The sequence below is a fragment of the Carassius auratus genome, chromosome 9, assembly GCF_003368295.1.
Source record: "Carassius auratus strain Wakin chromosome 9, ASM336829v1, whole genome shotgun sequence".
In the NCBI taxonomy this organism is placed as follows: domain Eukaryota; kingdom Metazoa; phylum Chordata; class Actinopteri; order Cypriniformes; family Cyprinidae; genus Carassius; species Carassius auratus.
The window spans coordinates 22,854,027-22,872,815 of record NC_039251.1 but is presented as its reverse complement, the minus strand read 5'-3'; the positions used below and the strand labels follow the sequence as shown (position 1 = coordinate 22,872,815).

Sequence of the window (18,789 nt, the reverse complement as noted above, 5' to 3'; positions counted from 1 at the left end):
GAAGTCTTGATATACTTCAAGCCAAATCAGAGAACTACTGCAAAACATTGCGCTGGCTGCTGAACACCCTCGAACTGCTATTGGTCCATGGTGATTACGCATTGTGCTCTGGGGCTCCACCTTCTCATTCATTTTCCGAGGTCAAAAGCAGACATGAGTAGAAACATATGCATTGAGAGTTGCTTTATTTGAAACTGAAGAACTTTGCGAACACTGACATAGTTTTCCCCACCGTAACACTTATCATCACTATTATTTTTGTTATGTGTTTATTGAGTTTTTGATTTCTAATAAAAAATGTAGACAGCAGTGTAATGTTTGCACACAATAGACTACTCTGTTCACATTCAATACGGCAATAGTGTTACGAAGAGCAAAAATAAATTAGCCGTGATGATACAGTGTTGTGAGAAACCAACAGACAAAGGGGCAACCAAGAAATAAAGTCTGCAGAGGAATCACCGGTTGAGAAAGATACCATAAATAAATAAAACTGGATAATATTAATAAACTTATAAACAGTAGGCTATACATTTAAAGAGTTGAGTGAGAGGAGAACTGGAATACACAACCCCACCCCCCCCCCCTTTTTTTTTTTTACAGATAAGGCCCATTTATAGTTTTTTTCTTTCTTTCTTTCTTTTCAGAAACCCTTTTTGAAAATTTTCAGCTCACTCATTTTTGAGGTAATGATGAGGCACAAATTTTGATACAATTTTATTAAATATATATAAAATAAAAAACGCTAAAAGTTGTCTTATTTAACAGTATAAATTATTTTTTTATATAGTTGTTGGTGTAAAGTTGTAAAATTATATATATCTTGACAAAAAAGTTAAATGTTAACATATTAAAACCATGTTAAGTTGTTATGGTTGTTATGTTATGGTTATAACTCTTTTTCGCACACAGTTTTGTTCCTAGACAGGATGAATCATGCTGGTGTTTACTCTACAGTGGGTGCGGACCTTCTGGAGATAGTTTGCTTTATGCACTAAACAAAATATTAAATATATGGTTATTATCGTCTTTTCCCCAAAGTCGTACATAGATTTTATAACAATTAATTGTAACCAAAGACTCCTTGTAAGTAGAAGGTAAACTTTTATCTGATATGGCTTCTCTAGTCAACTCTAGAGGACAAAGACTCCTAAAGCTTCTCCCTTAATTTCCCTCTGCACCCATTTATCTATGACCTGCTCGACAAGTTTTTAAAAGCATATCAGTCACTTGTAGCCTACATATGTGCATGGTCATGCTTAAACTGCAAATCCAAACTATTTGTACTGTTTTGCAATGTGGTTATCTGAGTAAATCTGGCATGTTGCCAAACCTATATTGTAAAAGAAATAGGCTATAAAATGAGCGTTGTTAATATTTTCAGTCAACATGGCTGGTTACAAAAGGTTACAGAGTTCTGAGATTCATCCATTTCCTGATTACTGGCATCTTTTACTGTGTGTTAAACTGATCCAGCACATAATTTATTTATATAAGAACACTATAGTGTTAAGTTCAGTTATCATCTGTGTTCTTTAGATAGTGGGAGAGTGGGGATGGTTGCAACACTTTTTGCATTTCCCTTAGTTTCTCAGACACTGTTTGCATTAGAAAGCCAGAATTTTCTTTATTTTATCTGTGCATAGGCATGGTCTTTAATAAGTTACATTGGCTGTATAAAAGTAAAGAATAGTAAATAGGGGGGAACTACAAAATATTAATTTAATCAGAATCAAGACACTGAAATTTAACAATAGCCTACTTCTGTTAACATCTGTGAAAGGTGACTGAACTGAGGCCATTGCATAAACACAGTCACTATTTTAAGACTGTCTTAAGAAATAGTTTGAACAACCAGTAGTTAACCAAGTGGTAATCAGTCTTACTTTTCAAATTCAAATTAGACAAATCTCCCCATTTTATGTAACTAACTTTATAATTGTGTGTGATGAGGGGCTAATTGAGTGTGTGCATGCATATCATCAATGTAGCTCATTCCTGATTGAAGAAATAATGTTGCAACTGCCCCTCTTTGCAACCATCCCCACTCTCCCCATAACTAGGATAATAGCTTTACAAAATGTAGTGCGTTTGATTTATTGAATAGGCTACTGAGTAGGCTACTAAGCTTAGTACAACGTGGAAACAATTCAGGTGGTCCACAGTAAATGTTTGGTTAGATAGCCTACTTTGACATGTAAATAGGCTGCTACATCACCTATCCTGTACATTTAGTATACATTTTAATTAATCCAAAGAATGGTTGATATAGGCTAATTCAAAATTATACGTTATTAAAGCACTGTACATAATTTTGAGTCATTTTAAACACGTGGTGGCGCTATTGACACATTTATCCATGAGATCGGTGGGACTGCGTTCACTGCGTAGAAGTTGCACTGCTCACAATTTAACTGCATATAGTAATTCCAGACACAGTCAGAGGACGTCTCATTGCACACTTGCAATTTTTGCAATGTCAACACTTTAATCTTTCTATGTGTGGGTGTAGCTGTAATGTTTCACTGTTGTTTTGCACAATATTTCACCTTGGGTAGAACGCATCAGCAAGACGTCTGTCTACCTTTCTCTAATGCTATTACTGCTGCAGCTTACACCGCCTTCAATAACATCTTCATTAAATAGCAAACCTATTAAAAAACAAACAAACTGTAAACTTGCTATTATTACTGTATGGACGGTTTTTAGCTTACCTGAGCCAATTTGTTAATCACCTCAAACAGCCAACCTGTTCGGAATCTTCGGAAAATCATTAACGCGGATAAATTACATTCGAGTGTATTATATATGTTGCCATTGTGTAATCACGTCTTTAAAAAAACCTCACCTCAGATAAAGACGAGAGAGAAAAAAAACCCGACACGTGTCCACAATGGGTTAATCAGTTGACGTCTCTCAGTTGAGAGTCCCTCGCAGGCGCTAAATCTGAAGAGCACTTCAAAGAGGGATTCACATCACATCACCACACACATACACGCTCACAAATCAAAATACAGAGGAACAAACTAAGAAATTGAGCTTTTGGTAAAATATCGACTCTACTTTGAGGCTGTATAAAACTTTAATCAGAACAAACAGTCATAAACAAGAAGACACGCGGCGGACTGCGCGAGCGAGGAGTCGCATCAATCACGCAAAATGCTGCGAGGCTTCACACCTTCGCACTGATCGGACTCGTTCAGCGCGTTTCGTAAGTCATCGCTGCGTTCCGTCGATCTATTGAACGGTCACCCGGACACTACTTTCCAATAAAACCTATTTCACAAACAGCTTTTCCTGTCCCGAGCACATTTATCAGTATCACTGACGCCTTCGGGACCTTCTCCAGCTGTGCCGTCAAAAACCCCCGCCGGTTTCCGTCACTTTTCAACATGATCAACACCTTTTGCCAAGGGTAAGCAAACACTTTGCTTTATGGAGTCTGATGCCATTCAACTCTTCAGACAGTAATTTTCTGATAAACGCATTCCATTTCGTGTCATTTTCTAATTCAGGTAGTTGAGAGCAATGGCACCTTCTTGTAAACCCTGTGAACTGGATATTTGCTTCACCCACCTCAAGTAAGAGTCAAAAGACAATTTTCTGTAGTCAAGATGCAGATTCTTTCAGCTGTTTTGCTGCTGTTCTGTTTGCACAAGGTGAGTACCATCCTTTTCTTTTTTTTACATATATAAAAACTGCATTCAGTTATGTTTAAACTTTGAGCAATTTAAAACAGTTCAAATTTAGTGTAGCACACTTGTCTATTTTATTGAAACTACTTAATTAAAATAAAATAAGAGTATGTATAATATGCTATGTATAATACTGGTGAATCAGTCAGTCATGCAATTGTCTTTTAAATGTATTTTTATTTGCTTAATTAAGTCTACTTAATTGGAAGTAGATAGGAGCATACCCTTTTCTCTGTTTTTAATTTTATTTATTTATTTATTTATTTTGCAGTACCATTGAATATAGATTATAAGGAAACTAAATGAAGCAAGGATTTATTTTTGAATGCATTAACTTTATGACTTTAGAAATGTTGAACTTAGCACCATGCTACTTTAAATGTCTGTTTTGTTTTTAGAAAATAGAGGAATAAGTCAAATATTGGAAATATTTTTTGTTTATAGATGTACAATTTGCAAGTGAAGATGGATAGCAGATAAAACAAAATAAGTATAATATTACTGGTAGCTAATAAACCATCTCAATTGAGTATATAAGTATTAAATCTTGATGTGCATTATTCCTTTTTTTGCCATATGTTTTATTAGATTTTGATGATAATGCATGTCATATGTATTTTTGGAGAAAAGTAATTTTTTTTTTATTTTTTATTTTTTGTATAAAACTCTTAGTCACACAGAAAATTTCCAAATCACTTCAAAACCACCAGCGTCACAGTTTTCAGTTAGATGTATTTATGAAACCCAACCTTGCACAGAATTACTTTTAAGATTTGGCTGTCCACTGCACTCTTGAGAAACAGTACCTGTGGGAATGGCCTCTGTCTATGAGTACATCCACTTTTGTACAATCCTCCAAAGGCAGCGTCCCGATGGATTAGAGTCCCTACAGTCTCTCTCTCTCTCTCTCTCTAACACATTCACACACACACACAGTGATTAAAATACTGTAGAAGTAGCCCAGCATCTGTGCTCCTCCCTGGGGACAGATAAGAGGGTCAGAGCCTTCACACTAGTAACTATTCATTCCATGACATCTGCTGCAGTCAACCTCTGAGAGCAGGACGGAGAACAATGTGATCAGCACTAAATCCACTTGAGCACAACCCCGCGACTCTATTGTTTAGACACATTTCCTTTCACTCCTCATCTTTGTACAGTGATTGTTCTCTGCATGGCAGAGGTTTAGCACAGTTGGCCTTTTGCTTCCAGAGTGCTGCTCTCTTTAAAACTCCCTCAGTCGCCCGTCGTTGTGCTTTGCTCTTGTTCATGCATAAGAAGCATAACAGCCATCAATCTCTGCTCAAGTTTTGGCTTAGCGCCGCTTTGCTGTTTGAAAGAAGATGATTGAGGAAGGTGGTATGTAATGTCCATAGAACTGACTCCAGCAGCACACAGATGTTTGTTCATTATACAAGAAACACTTATATGATGTCGGTCAGTAAGAATGGCACATAAATGTCTTAAATGGCAGTTATTTCGTCGGAAACTCTGCCTAAGCCAAAATCTTAACTCAGCGGGCACGTTTGACTACGCAGACTTAAATGGTTTATGGGGAGCAAATTTAAAGCCGGAATAAAGATTTGCAGTGAATTCCCTATCGCGAGGTCATCCAGCTCTCCGGCTGTCTTTGTGCACAATTAGCTTTGATTTATATTATTTGTTTACTGGAGGAAAACTAGCGGTGGAGAATTTACTCAAAAATTTACAGTGCTCGGATTAGGAGCCACGCTTTAATCGTATGCCTCTGATAATGCCGCATGGCCTGATTGATTAGTTTTTCAGGAAGCTTATGTCAGAAAAACTAATCCGTCTTTGGATTGTGCCAGCCGTGTAAGGTTCTCCGCTCTGGTGCTGTATCACGGAGGCGAATTACAGAGCTGCTGGGCTGTGATAAGGCCCTCGTCTCTTTCATACACCCGTCCCTCCGGACAATAAAAACGCTGTTTATATTCTTCAGAACCTGCTGCAGCCCGAGTCTTCACATCAAGCCCTCGCTGGATTTGCCATGTGAGGGGAGAATGTACAGCGGGCTCTCAGAATTGGGCTGAGGGCACCAAATGAGGGGAAAAAGGAGTGCCAGAATGGAATGGTGAAATGTGTTTGTAGGTCCAGTAACCCAGAAATTCCTGCGAGAGAGATTACATGAGGATTTCAGCCAGTGCGTCTGTAAATATGAGCGTTTCGCACTAGATTGGCATTATCAGTGCTGGGCTTATACACCAGTGATGTGTATCTGTGTCTATATTGGGGTCACTGTTGCTTTCCAGAAGCCTGCCTCAGTAATCCCTCATAAACAACGCTGTCTGTGACATTTACCGCTATAAGCAGTGATGTTTAGTGGCATGTTTGCTAATTTCATTTGAAATAAATGTCACCACCAAATGCAGGTTCCATTTACATTACCATAATTTAAAGTTTGCTTTATTGTTGTTTTTATAAAATATCTACTTTTTTTTTCTAGAAGAAAAAGATGTGGGATTAAAATAGTTTGGCCAGACAGAACTTTATTATATAGAGAAAGATGATGATCATAGTCAGTGTGTGTTTGGATTTCTCACCACTCCGATAATTTTAATGATTATTATTATTATTTGCTTCAGAGGATTGTACAAATTAGCACGCAGTGCAATTTCTGGCCCCTATGTTTAAAATAGATATCCATAAATTAGCATTCATTTATTACTGTAGGAATCTAAAAAATAACTGTGTTAGGTTTCTCTGAAAGTTTTAATATTTAAAAATTAAATCATGAATATGTGTAGACCATTTATGGTAATGTCATTTGTCAAAGTTCTGACTTTTATTTTTGTTGTGGATGTAATGTCAGTGTCATCTATTACCTGAGATATAAAATCAATGCTTTTCCACTTATGGGCCGGACAGTGTGATTTCGGAGTGTTCCAGAGCTGAAGGACAGGCCTGTATATTTCAGGCTTGTTATCATGATAGATGTGTTGTGAAGCATCTCTTTGACCCAGTGTGTACATCAAACGCTGGCATGTTTGTGCATTGTTTATTAGTATGGTCATGTACCCACAACCTGCGGTCATTTATGTACTTCACTAATTTCTGTGTTTAGACATCTTTGTTACAGTCTGTCAGTATCAATTTTATACACAGAAACATACTTAAAGATATAGTACAGTACCCAAATATGAACCTGTGTGACTTTATTTCTTTTGCTGAATGAAAAAAAATAATATTTTTTAGCTTTCACTGTATGGACAGTGAACACACAACACACACACACACAAACACAGACATTTTTTAAAATACTTTCTTGCTACAGAAACGTCAGACAGGTTTGGAAAAACAAGGTGAGTAAATGATTGCTACATTTTCCTATTTGGGTACTGCTATAATATACCTTTATACCTTTAATTATGTTTCTGTGTCTGAAATTGATATTAATACTGACAGAGTGTAACAAAGATGTCTAAAGAATAAAGGAGGACATAATTAGAATGTTTAGTTTTGTTGATCATGTTATAAGACTAAAACATTAACTTTCATCTATTTCACTAGGACCATATTTCTTTCACCTGCATTTTTTAATTCATCTCTTCATCTCTTGATGTGGTGATGTCAGCGCTCTTCAATGAAGATCCTGTCATCTCTATGAAAACCAAAAAAGACTTTTTTTTTGCTGCCGTTTCATTGTCTTCAAAAAGACACTGGTATGTCTAAAAACAGTTAGGATTCCTCCTAATCAAAGAACAGAGACATCTGTACTGTCAGTTCTAACGCTGCGCTGACAGATAGGAAGGGCTGGCTGCATATGCTTCACACGTGTGATTCTCACTATTTATATTTGTATGATCTTCATCCGAAGCAAAGAGGGAAATTAAGGTGAGCAAAGTACCGTTGGAAATGGAACATCAGAAGTGCTCTCAATCAGGAATTGTAAAGTACTGCGCACAATTTATTTATTCATTGTTTTCTGATCGTTACTCTCCAGTGACACTTTTGCATGTGAAACTTGTGATCATAGCTGCTATTCTTGCTGAGGAGATGTCAAACACATTTGTTGGAACAAAGATCAGACAGATGGGTATAATGGTATTGTAGAGGTGTTGATGGGATGGTAGTTACAACAGCAGAGTGTGGAACTAAGAGCCGACAGGTAACGAGAATCACTGCTCACCTAACAGTCCTGGTCTTGTTAACAAATTATGATGTACAGTATAACACAATAGCACCTTGTCTGACTCCATTGATGCTTTTCACATATTTTCCAGCAGCTTGATCCCACAGTTGTTGACTTATGTTTGGAGCATGTTAATGCATGCAATTAATTAAAGATGTTTAAAACATGTTTAATTTGGTATTAGCATTAATTAAAGATGTTTAAAACATGTTTAATTTGGTATTATAACTGTTTCATTCCGTTATCACCTGCTGCATACTCTGTCCCAAAAATGCTTCATACTATACCTTTTGACAGCAGACCCAAAGACAAAAAAATGATTGGTTAATTGGCTAATAATTAATTTCCTGTAAGTTGTCATATTATAATAATTAAATATGATTGACATGCAGAAAGTACTGGAAAAAAAGACAGACTGCTTTTATTATTATAAAAAGATTTTTAATTTTTTTTATTAAAAGGTAGTATTGTAGTACAGTATATGTGAATCCTCAAGAAGGAACTACATGTGATAACGTTGGCTACAGAAAAATAAATAAATAAATATGTATATATATGCGCAATGGACAGCCTTAATATCCCCTAGTACACAACAATATTTGAAGCCCCCCTCCCATATGTTTTCTCTGGTACATTTTTTACATTTACAGAAACTAGGAATGTCCATAGGTCATTATTTTTCAAAAATTTCATTAACCAATCTATATCGAATTTTCATTTGTTTGTGATTTGCATATATATGCAGGTATGTATTTATTTTTATAAAAAATGTATATCCAATAAAATATCTATATATTTTCTTTATAAAAATTGTCTTGGCATTTGTATTAATTTATTGATATTCCAGGTCTAGAATAACACTTTTTAAATGTAGGCTACCTCATACAGTATACTGTACACCTGGTTGTGAACCTCTGCTTTATGACACTTAGTTGCTGTTACTAAAAAGATTAAATCTATAGATTCATGGGATACTTTTTAGTTATACATTTATGATGCATAACTGCAATATGACCCTTGTATCAGAGAAATTAATCAGAGAAATTACTGAAACACTACTGGCACGTGTGGGGGTCTTCTAATTCTTTTTATTATTATCATTATTATTATTTTTATCGATTTTAAAGAGCACAAGTTGTTCAGAATTAAAATTTTAATGCAGAGTTCCATACAAATGTTAAAGCATGCATTTCATTGGCCTCACATCACTTTAATTGCAAGTCATTGAAAGCGACCGTACCTCTGATTGGTTACAGTTCTGAGCGGATGATTTAAGGGTCCGGTGACTGAAGCAGCCATGCATGAGCGTTTGGCGCTGTAAGGGTCAGGTGCTAATGACAGGGGGGATTATATGGCATTAGACATGCAGCACAGCGTACAGTGCTACAGTGATCAGTCCCGGCTGAGGGTGAGGATTTCTCTCTTTGATCCTCTCCACTGAACACCTGCCATTTGTTAGGAGCCTGGCTCTTGATTAAGAGTGATGGGTTTCGGGTGTGCGGCTGTTTCACCCATCAGGGTAGCAATCTATTCTGCGGCTGTGTGTAGACTCAGGCCCCCACCTGACTCCTCCAGACCTGTGGGGCCTTCTCTTGAAACTGCCCTTTGTGTGAATCATTACAAATGAAATGCCATGTAACACCACACAGGAGAAACAGTGGGGGAGATGAAGAGAGAGAGAGAGAGAGAGACCAAGGTAGGAGTAAAATGACAGACTTTGGGGAGGAACAGTGGGCTGGACAGGTGTAATGAAGAGGCAGCTGCTGCCATGTTCAGTACTCTACAAGAACAAGAAACTGCAGTTTGGTTGAATTATGGGTGACATGTCGAAAACAATGGCTCTTTAATGTAAAGACAATTTGGCTTAGATGTTGTGCGTTGTATATTTAATGACAGTGTACTAAGGTGTTTTTTGATTGAAAACATCAGAGGGTAGGTTTAGGTGATCTCAGATGGTTGTGTAGTGCACATGCTAATGACACACAATAATCATTCAGGTTTGAAGCCTCTCATGTCTCGATCCAATCCCCCCTCCCTCTCACTTCACTTTTTTGTCCGCTCTAAAAAGCCAAAAAGCCTATGAAATAAACATAAATGTATAAATAATATAAATAGTAATAATAAAATAATGAATAATTAATAAATGAATGAGTAATTATATACACCTCTGAAGTCATTCAATAGTGCAAGGACTAAAATCTGTTTTCATCTAGATTTAACATGGCAACAATGTTTTTCTTAATGCCTTTTGGTCCAGGAAACTGTTGTTGTTAAATGATGACTTACAGTAAACTTCTTTTTCTCATATATGACTACACAAACATGAAATATTCACAATTCATTGTGCTTTCTTATGTTTTTTGTCCTTTTTCGAACTCAACAGCCATGTCACATTGAGTTGTACTATATATAATTCTTCAAATAATTATCCATTGAAAAAAAATAACATCATACAGGTGGAATGGATTGACATGAGGTGAGGTTGGAAAGATGGAATGCACTATAGGTCTTTTAAAATATGAACAGATTTTAGAACACTACACATCATAAACATGTTTAAAACTGGTCGCCATACACGAAACAAATGAGGATTACACACTACCAGACTTTTTAAATTGTCCCCAGACTCAACCAACCAGACTCAGCAGAAACATGCCTCATTGAAAAGAATGTGTTCTAAAAATCTGATTTTCTGTGAAATCTATCAACTCTTAACACTACATTAACTCTGACCGCCCAGTATCCACAGATTTGCTCTGCCTCATCCAGACTGCAAATCCAAGCAAAAATCTGGGCAAAAGTCAGCAAAAAAGCAAAGTATTTCAGCCTTACACAATGTCATAAGTTTTAGTTTTGGGTGAACTGTCACTTTAAACAAAGGCAGAATATAAAATTCAAGGAAGTAAATTCTCCAATTAAGGTTCAAATCACAGTTGCAGCATAATGCTAAACAAGCAGTCTCTGGGGCTCAGAAATAGCGAGACGGCACAAAAAAAGAGAAATGGATGGAAAATGACAAGAAGGTGCAGGTCTGACATCCAAACAGATTCATGCCCCCGGGCTGGAGAGCCATCACAGATATCAGATGTGTGCTACAGCCAGACGGAGCAAATGCATTTTAACAGCATCCTCATCCATGATCCGCCACTGAGATGTCCCTGACTTCTTAATAACTTTCTAGAGGGCTAGTTCTGGTCACCATGGCAATTACCTTTATGTCAAGCCGTAAAAGATATGTCCACCCCAGGGACTGGCAGACAGCTTGCTCCATAATGCTCATTACAGATGAACGTCTAGACTGATTCTTCTCTCACTTTGTGGATGTCATATTGTGACGCTGTCACTAGGCCAGCTTTCGCTGAGGGTGACTGACACATTGTACAATACGTTATCAAATTACAGATGTTTTATCAGATTTTTAAACCTTTTAATTTCTTTGATGGTATAGATCGGTTAGACTATATATGCTGATATCTATGTTATATATATATATATATATATATATATACTGTTATAACAGATTTCTATTTCAAATAAATGCTGTTCTTATGAACTTTTCTTTATCAAATTAACGTACAAAAAATGTATCACAGTTTTAAAGAAAATCATTAACATAACAAATGTTTTTAGCATTTATAATCAGCCTACTAGAATTATTTATTTACTACAGTACATACATTTTAAAATAAATATACTTTTAAAATATAAATATACTTACTAAAACTAAAAAATATTTGATTACAAATGGTAATAATACACTGTAATAACATTGTATAATATTAGTTTTACTGTATTTTGATCAATAAATGCAGCCTTAGAGAGTATAAAAGAGTTTCAAAAACATATTTAAAAAAAAATCTTACAGATCCCAAACTTTTCAATGATAGCATATATAAAAAAATTTTTTTTATAAAGATTTAAATAAAAATACACACACACACATTACAGTATATGTTCTGTATTGTATATATTATAGATTGGTTAGACTATGTAAAATCTGTTGCTGTGGACTACATGGGGACAGTTAGAAGTCATTTTGTCTAATATTTTATGTGATTAATTGCTTGAAAAAAAAAAATATATATATATATATATATATATATATATATATATATATATATATATATATATATAGGTTTAAAATTTGAAACCATTACAACTATTGTATATATACTGTTAAAATGATTCCAATTCTAGAGAGTTTCAGGTTGTCAAACGTCACCTGATCATAGTTATATGATAAACTGTGGCAATTCTGATAGAACACTTGTGTGAATCTGAGAGTAATTATACAGCTGTTGTTTGTCTAAGCAGAAAATGAAAGGTAAATATCATTCTATTACTATGACTCTAACCTGCAGGACAGTACTGAAGTTTAGTTAAAGTCTTAATTAACGTCCTTAGATGTCCCCTCAGCAAACCTTACCTCTACCAAAGTCACAGCTTCAGTCCTTCCCTTGAGTTAGACATCAATCATATTACCAAAATACAGTAGAATTACTGCCACCCTACATGTAGGGAAGAGAGAGAGAGAGCGAGAGAGAGAGAGGGAAAGGATTGGGACAACCTTTTAAGTTTTCCTCTCAAGGCAGTTAAGCGTTTTATTTTGCCTGTGATCCCTCTACTTGTCACAGCAATTTCCCCAGTTGTTCATCATCCTTTAACTGCTTCCACATTAGCATTATCATCTCCTTCCTGCTTCACCTGAAGTTGTCTCTCTGCACAATTTCTCTAAATGTGAATGGTATTCATCTTCTCTTGTCAAGTCATTGAGGTCTGCGAAATGAAAAATGAAGTGACTCGCAAGCAAGAGCGAGAACAGAGATATGAGCGCTCTAGTTTAGTGAACATCGTACAAGACCAGGGGGACTCAAAAGTGAATAAATGTTTCATCAAACACAAAAATCTCTATTTCTCTTTTCTCATTTCCATTGAGGGTTATCTTAAATCTTTGTTCAGTGGACTTCCAGACGATGCTGGAAAGTTTCACCTGCAGCCCATAAATGAATTACGGAAATGTACACTGGATTCTTTCTCTCTTTGTTTGTACGTGGAGGTATTGTCTTAATTATGTTTTGTGAAGAATGATAGATGAACAGACCCCCCAATCCGTGGGAGACACATTGATTTCACATTATACAGGGAACTTTCAAATGACTGGGCTATTACTGGTTGTTTGCATCATTTATAATGTTGTGCATGGTGTTCTCAAGCTGTTGCGCTATTTGACAACACCATTTTACACCCATTTGAAAGTTTACACAGACAATCAGAAATGTTATTTTGTTTACATAAGATTTTTAACCATATTCGATAAAACTCAGCCTCTGAAACACTGATACGCTCTGGACCATTTTGGATGGAAATGTCTTCATGAATGTCTTCATCCTTTGCTGACTGAGTTTTCATATGCTGCTGTTAAGCTTACAGCAAAATTAGTAATTATAGAGAAAATACAGGGTTGCTCGTCTGTGCGATTTCAAACAGCCCTACTTTCACATCTGCTTCAGCAAATGATCCTCTCAGCCGTGCCTCAGGATGGCAGCCTGCGCTAATTACCAGCCAAACTAGTTTGGCTTATTTCTACAAATTATTAAGACTTTATCTTAAGTGGACCAGAACTCAATCCTGGAGCAAAAAGGTTATTTGGCACATAGGATCAGCACTGCAGTGTTTTGCAGAAATAATAAATGTTTAACCTTTGCAGATCATTTGGATGTTTTTTAAACAAATATATAACCCAGACAGACATTACGTAGAACTATTCATGGTTTATTCATTATTATTTACAAATGAAAAGATTTTAACATCTTTCCTCTTTATTGCAACCTAAATTAAAAGTATGATTTAGGCAAAGACAACAGCTGTGCTAATATTCCTGCAGCATGGCTGTGACTTTGCTTTTGTAAAACAGCTGTAAAGAAAATCCTGAAGGTAATATTGAGGAACTTACATTTTAGACAATATTGACCGCTGTGATGTCTATTTTTTACCTCCACCAGAGAGAATAACTGTGGAAGCAAAATCCAGTGCTTCGTCTCTGAGCAACACAGCAGTGGTGAATCAGTGTTTCTAAACGAGTTATGAATGATTCAGTGACTCACTCTCATAGACAGCCACTTGATTTATTACTGAATGAATCAGTGTTTTGAATGAATCATTTGAATGAATGCTTCATTGACTCACTCATAAAGACAAACATTTCTCATAAATAAATTTGGAACACATTACGAGCAAGCAAATTAAGAAATTTTAAAATACAAAAAGCTTTTCCAGACTCGGTCAGACATTGTTCCTAAAAGAAATCTGTGTTTTGAACTAATAAGTTTGATTAATTCATAAAGATGTGTGCGTAACTTATAAGCGTTAAAAGACAGACCTACTGTGAGTTACAAGGTTGTTAATTGATGGCATATGCATTTGTTGAAGCCATCAGTTTGCATTATTTAATTTTGTTTAGAAGTGGAATTCTATTAATAAAATTCCACTAATTAGGGAATTGAGTAAATAAAGGCAGAATTGTTTAGTTCCTCCCATGAAACAAGCGAATGATATCGAATGAGTCAGTATCAATATTTTTAAGCCTAATACACATATTTTGCAATAAACATTCACCTCATGGTTGGTTTGGGTCATGGCTTATAATCTATTTAAAATAATTATTTTTTTAATTGTCAATGGGGAAAATGTATGGGCAAAATATTTATGGAGCCAAGGAAATTGGGCATGCACTATTGCACTTTACATTTGTATAATAAAGATAATGTACAGATTATAGATTTTTTATATAATGTTGATTAAATATTATGGATTCTCATGTTTGTGCGTTTGTGCTTTTCGCAGTGTTGTTGGAAGGTCACATGCAGAAGAGTCCATATTCCAGAGGTGGGGCTCGTGGACTGGGGGGAGACTGAAAACGAAGACCACCCCTCCCCCAAAAGCGTAAGCCCCCGCGTTCTCAACCCCCTGCGCCTTTTTGCCCGGGGATCCCCTGGGTTTAAGAGCAACAGGAGGGAGATTACATATTTGGAAAACATCGAGGACCCTTGGGACTGGTTATCTAACCAGACAGATGTCAGAGAGGCACAGAGCAGGACTAAACGCAGACCCATCGTGAAAACGGGCAAGTTTAAAAAAATGTTCGGCTGGGGGGACTTCAACTCCAACATCAAAACTGTGAAACTCAATCTCCTCATTACAGGCAAGATAGTGGACCACGGCAACGGCACATTCAGCGTTTATTTCCGCCACAACTCCACGGGCCTAGGAAACGTCTCTGTAAGCCTGGTGCCGCCTTCCAAGGTGGTGGAGTTTGAGATTGCCCAGCAGTCCACCCTGGAGACGAAGGACTCAAAATCTTTCAACTGTCGCATCGAGTACCAGAAAACAGACCGCAGCAAAAAGACTTCACACTGCAGCTATGAACCGTCCAACACGTGTTACCAAGAGTCCACCCAGAGCCACGTGTCCTGGCTCTGCTCGAAGCCCTTCAAAGTCATATGCATCTACATCGCCTTCTACAGCACTGACTACAAACTGGTGCAGAAAATCTGCCCCGATTACAACTACCACAGTGACACGCCGTACGCATCCACAGGTTAAGATCCAGTCCATCCTGGACAGTGAGAATGGTCAACCTCATTTTCACCATGTGTTTCATCCGATTTAAAAGCAATTCAAATAAATCCATATGTTTCGCATTAGGCTACACTACTGGCATTGCCTTGGCCTATTGTGATACAGCAGTCACGAAGTTTGATGGCAAAAATAACTGATCAGCGCTTTTGTTTTTGGCTTTAACCGTCTCACATCCATCCCACGGTTCGAGTTCCAATGGGAATTTGTTTTCCGAAAACAGACCATATTTCGCGATCTGTCAAGCTAATAATTCACAGAACTACAGAAGATAAATTATACGCGAAACACCTTTTTATTGTGAGGTTTGTGGTTGTTTGTGTGTGCGTGTTTTATTGAGCAATGGGGCCTCTTGTTCAGCACTAAATTGTTTAAAGCATTTATGCAGTTGTCAAGATAAGTGCGAACGGGTTAAATCATTCAGCAAAGACATCACTTACAAATTACTCTTAGTTATTTCGCATTTCACAAAAGATCTGTGTGTGAATTGAGATTTGTGTATAATTTCAAAGAGTAATGTGCCATGTCTCACGAGAGCACAATTCATTGGACAGGTGGATTTAGTGAATCTGGCAGCCGGTTAACAACCCTTTGTCATGGTCTCGCCACAGAGATCCACATTTGCAGGCTCTAATTAACATTAATTATAGTGGGAAATTTCACTTACAAACCATGACAGAAGGGCCCGGAGCCAAAAACTGAAATTTAGCATGTCAGTCATGTAGCAAACCTCTATTCAAGCCAGTGACTTTGGACTGGAATCAAACTCTTTTGTGTCAAAGTGAAAAAAAGTGTCAGGAGTAAATACAGGCATTTATGCAAACGTACACGAGGGGAATTTAATACAATTTGTGAGTCCACCTTGTATGGAGTCTTTCATCATTTAAAACAGAATATGGAGAGTATTTGAAGGAATTATTTTTGTTTGCACATTATAGTCTAAATGTCAGTGTGTCTGAATGAACCAGTTGAAATGCCATAGTCTGATAATCAGAACTGGAATTCTCAGGTTCCATGTGTGTGTGTGTGTGTGTGTGTGCCAAACAGATTATGGCCGTTTATTTCATGAAGGTTTATTTTGCAGTTCTGCTCAAATTGAAGAATCAGATGGATAATTAATTGTACCGATACTCTAATTGTCTTGCCACATGAACATCCACATCAAGAACATGTCGATACAAAGATAGCTGTTTATAATTGTATTTAGTTTATAATCCTGCGTGCAATTTTGTGAATAGTGTATAAATGTGACTATAAAACCGTGTGTATTTAGACTTTAAAGGATGAATTTGTTTCTTTAATCTTTCAATCCAGCATTGATCAGTTTTTCCTACTTTAGGTGTTTGACAGTTATATCAAGTAGAAGTAGAGTTAAGCCATCTAGCTTGTTACAGTTTTATTTTTTAGCAAACTGTACTCTTTATCTGTAAAAATAAAATAAAAATAAAAAATACCTGTGAACTTCCAGTTTTTTTTTTAACCCTCTATGGCATGCATTTGCACTGATTTGCTACGAAACCATTTTTGCTTAGAAATTAGTAGTAAATTTCACAAAGACAAGTAACACATTGAAATAAATTATTTTCAAGTAAAAAATCCACAGTGTGGATCATTTTTTTAAATCTTTTATTAAACACCTTTATACTTAATTCCACATTTATACTTCAATATTTCTCTAAAAACAAGTTTGTTCTCTTTCAGTAAAGCAGTTTATAGAGCTCTTCGATGTGCCTCCCTGTGGGTGAGAAAATCAAATGTCACGTTGCTTAAAAAGATTATATTGTTGTTTCTTTTTAAAATGTCCTTTTATTTCAAACATCGTCATGGTTCATTTTTTCAGAAAAGGAAAAATGATGCTGCCATAGAGGGTTAATTTATTGTTTTTAAACATGGAGCATATCCAGACAGTATATGAGATTTGTAGTGAAACATCTGCATATCTGCCGTCGTTTTTATGACCGCATAAAGCACTGATTCTTCAATCAGTAAAATCTCCTGCAAAATCACATTACATCCTGTGATATGTGCTACATTTCATTAAGCTCTAGTACATGGTCATATTCAATAAAAAGCTTTCTGATTTACAGACCCGTGTTGCATTATTTTATGTGCATATGAAAATGATGGCCTCTTCCTCAAATGTTAACCTTTTGTTTCTTTCAGAATGGATTGTCATGTTTTTGGCTTTCAACACTGACGGCCTCCCACCATCCGATTCACACAGAACAAAAGAAAAGAACAAAAAGACAAAACTGAATTGCCCTATGATGGAAAAAAGAACAACTGTATGAATTTGCAATGTCTCATTAGCTCAGTGGTGCACTTAAAAATTGTCTTCCAGATAGACAGGAGTGGGAGAGAGGTTTTTCTAATAGTGAGATGTTATCACAGAGTTCCCAAGGAGCCGAAGAAAACGTTCGGCATGAAGCGGCATGTTGGCACGGGAAAAAGATGCGTGTTTGATAGCTCGGATTACGGACTGCATGCTGTTCGCTTTAATTAGCCCCGATTTCCTCATCATGGAGGGTGTGAGAGCAATACGCTGCAACTGCTGAAGACAGAGACCACAAAATGTTGCGGTAGCACAACTTACACTGCAGTTACAGAACCAGGAACAATTGTGCTAATGCTGTTTAGTGTAGAATAACACTTTAATGTTTAATCAATCACAAAATGACTATGTTTAGCAAAATGCAATTTGCAGTTGAGCTTGATGGCCGGTTGTTCTTATATTGTTCTTTTTGCCCATTTCATCACCTCCTTGAAATGTGTAAAACACAAATAACCAAACCAAAATGTCAAAACATTAGTCATTTTGCAGGTGACATTTCACTTCTTGCTAAAAATAACTATAACAAACTCCTCAGGATGAGATCATGAAGTAAAACACTGCCCTTACTAAAAAAAATAAAAAATGTAGTAAGCCATATATAATAGTATAACAAGGTATTTATACATATGCCAATTAAGAGAGGGACAAATCAGTACAGATTACTGTTAATTAGTGGGAAACTGCCAAGTTAGAGACTACCTCATTTAAAATAATATACCATTCAAAATAAGATAAAAAGAAAATAAATACTTTAATTAGCGAGGATGCATTTAACCGATAAAAAATGATAGCAAAGACAATGCTACAAAATATTTCCATTTCAAATTCTGTATTCTTGATCTTGTTTTCAAGTAATCCTGAAAAAGCAACTTCATTTAACATAATATGAAATGTTTCTCGATTATTGATTTCTGAAGGATCATGTGACACTGAAGACTGGATTGCTTTGTCATTGCAGGAAATAATTACAATTCAAA

General features: G+C 36.3%; 1 protein-coding gene across 1 annotated transcript; it reads left to right on the top strand.

The window, feature by feature from the left end:
- The first annotated feature begins 2,764 nt into the window (after window positions 1-2,764).
- nxph2a (neurexophilin 2a) lies at window positions 2,765-18,237 on the top strand. The gene is made up of 3 exons (XM_026272068.1): window positions 2,765-3,415; window positions 3,516-3,659; window positions 14,689-18,237. Exons 2-3 carry the CDS (start codon window positions 3,615-3,617, stop codon window positions 15,445-15,447), a joined length of 804 nt encoding a protein of 267 aa, XP_026127853.1. The 5' UTR covers window positions 2,765-3,415; window positions 3,516-3,614; the 3' UTR covers window positions 15,448-18,237.
- The last annotated feature ends 552 nt before the right edge of the window (window positions 18,238-18,789 follow it).

Bases quoted from the DNA above. Each gene is read 5' to 3' on its own strand.
- nxph2a (XM_026272068.1), top strand. From the start codon at position 3,615: ATGCAGATTCTTTCAGCTGTTTTGCTGCTGTTCTGTTTGCACAAG. The intron at 3,660-14,688 runs GTGAGTACCATC...TGCTTTTCGCAG, and splicing joins TGCTGTTCTGTTTGCACAAG to TGTTGTTGGAAGGTCACATG.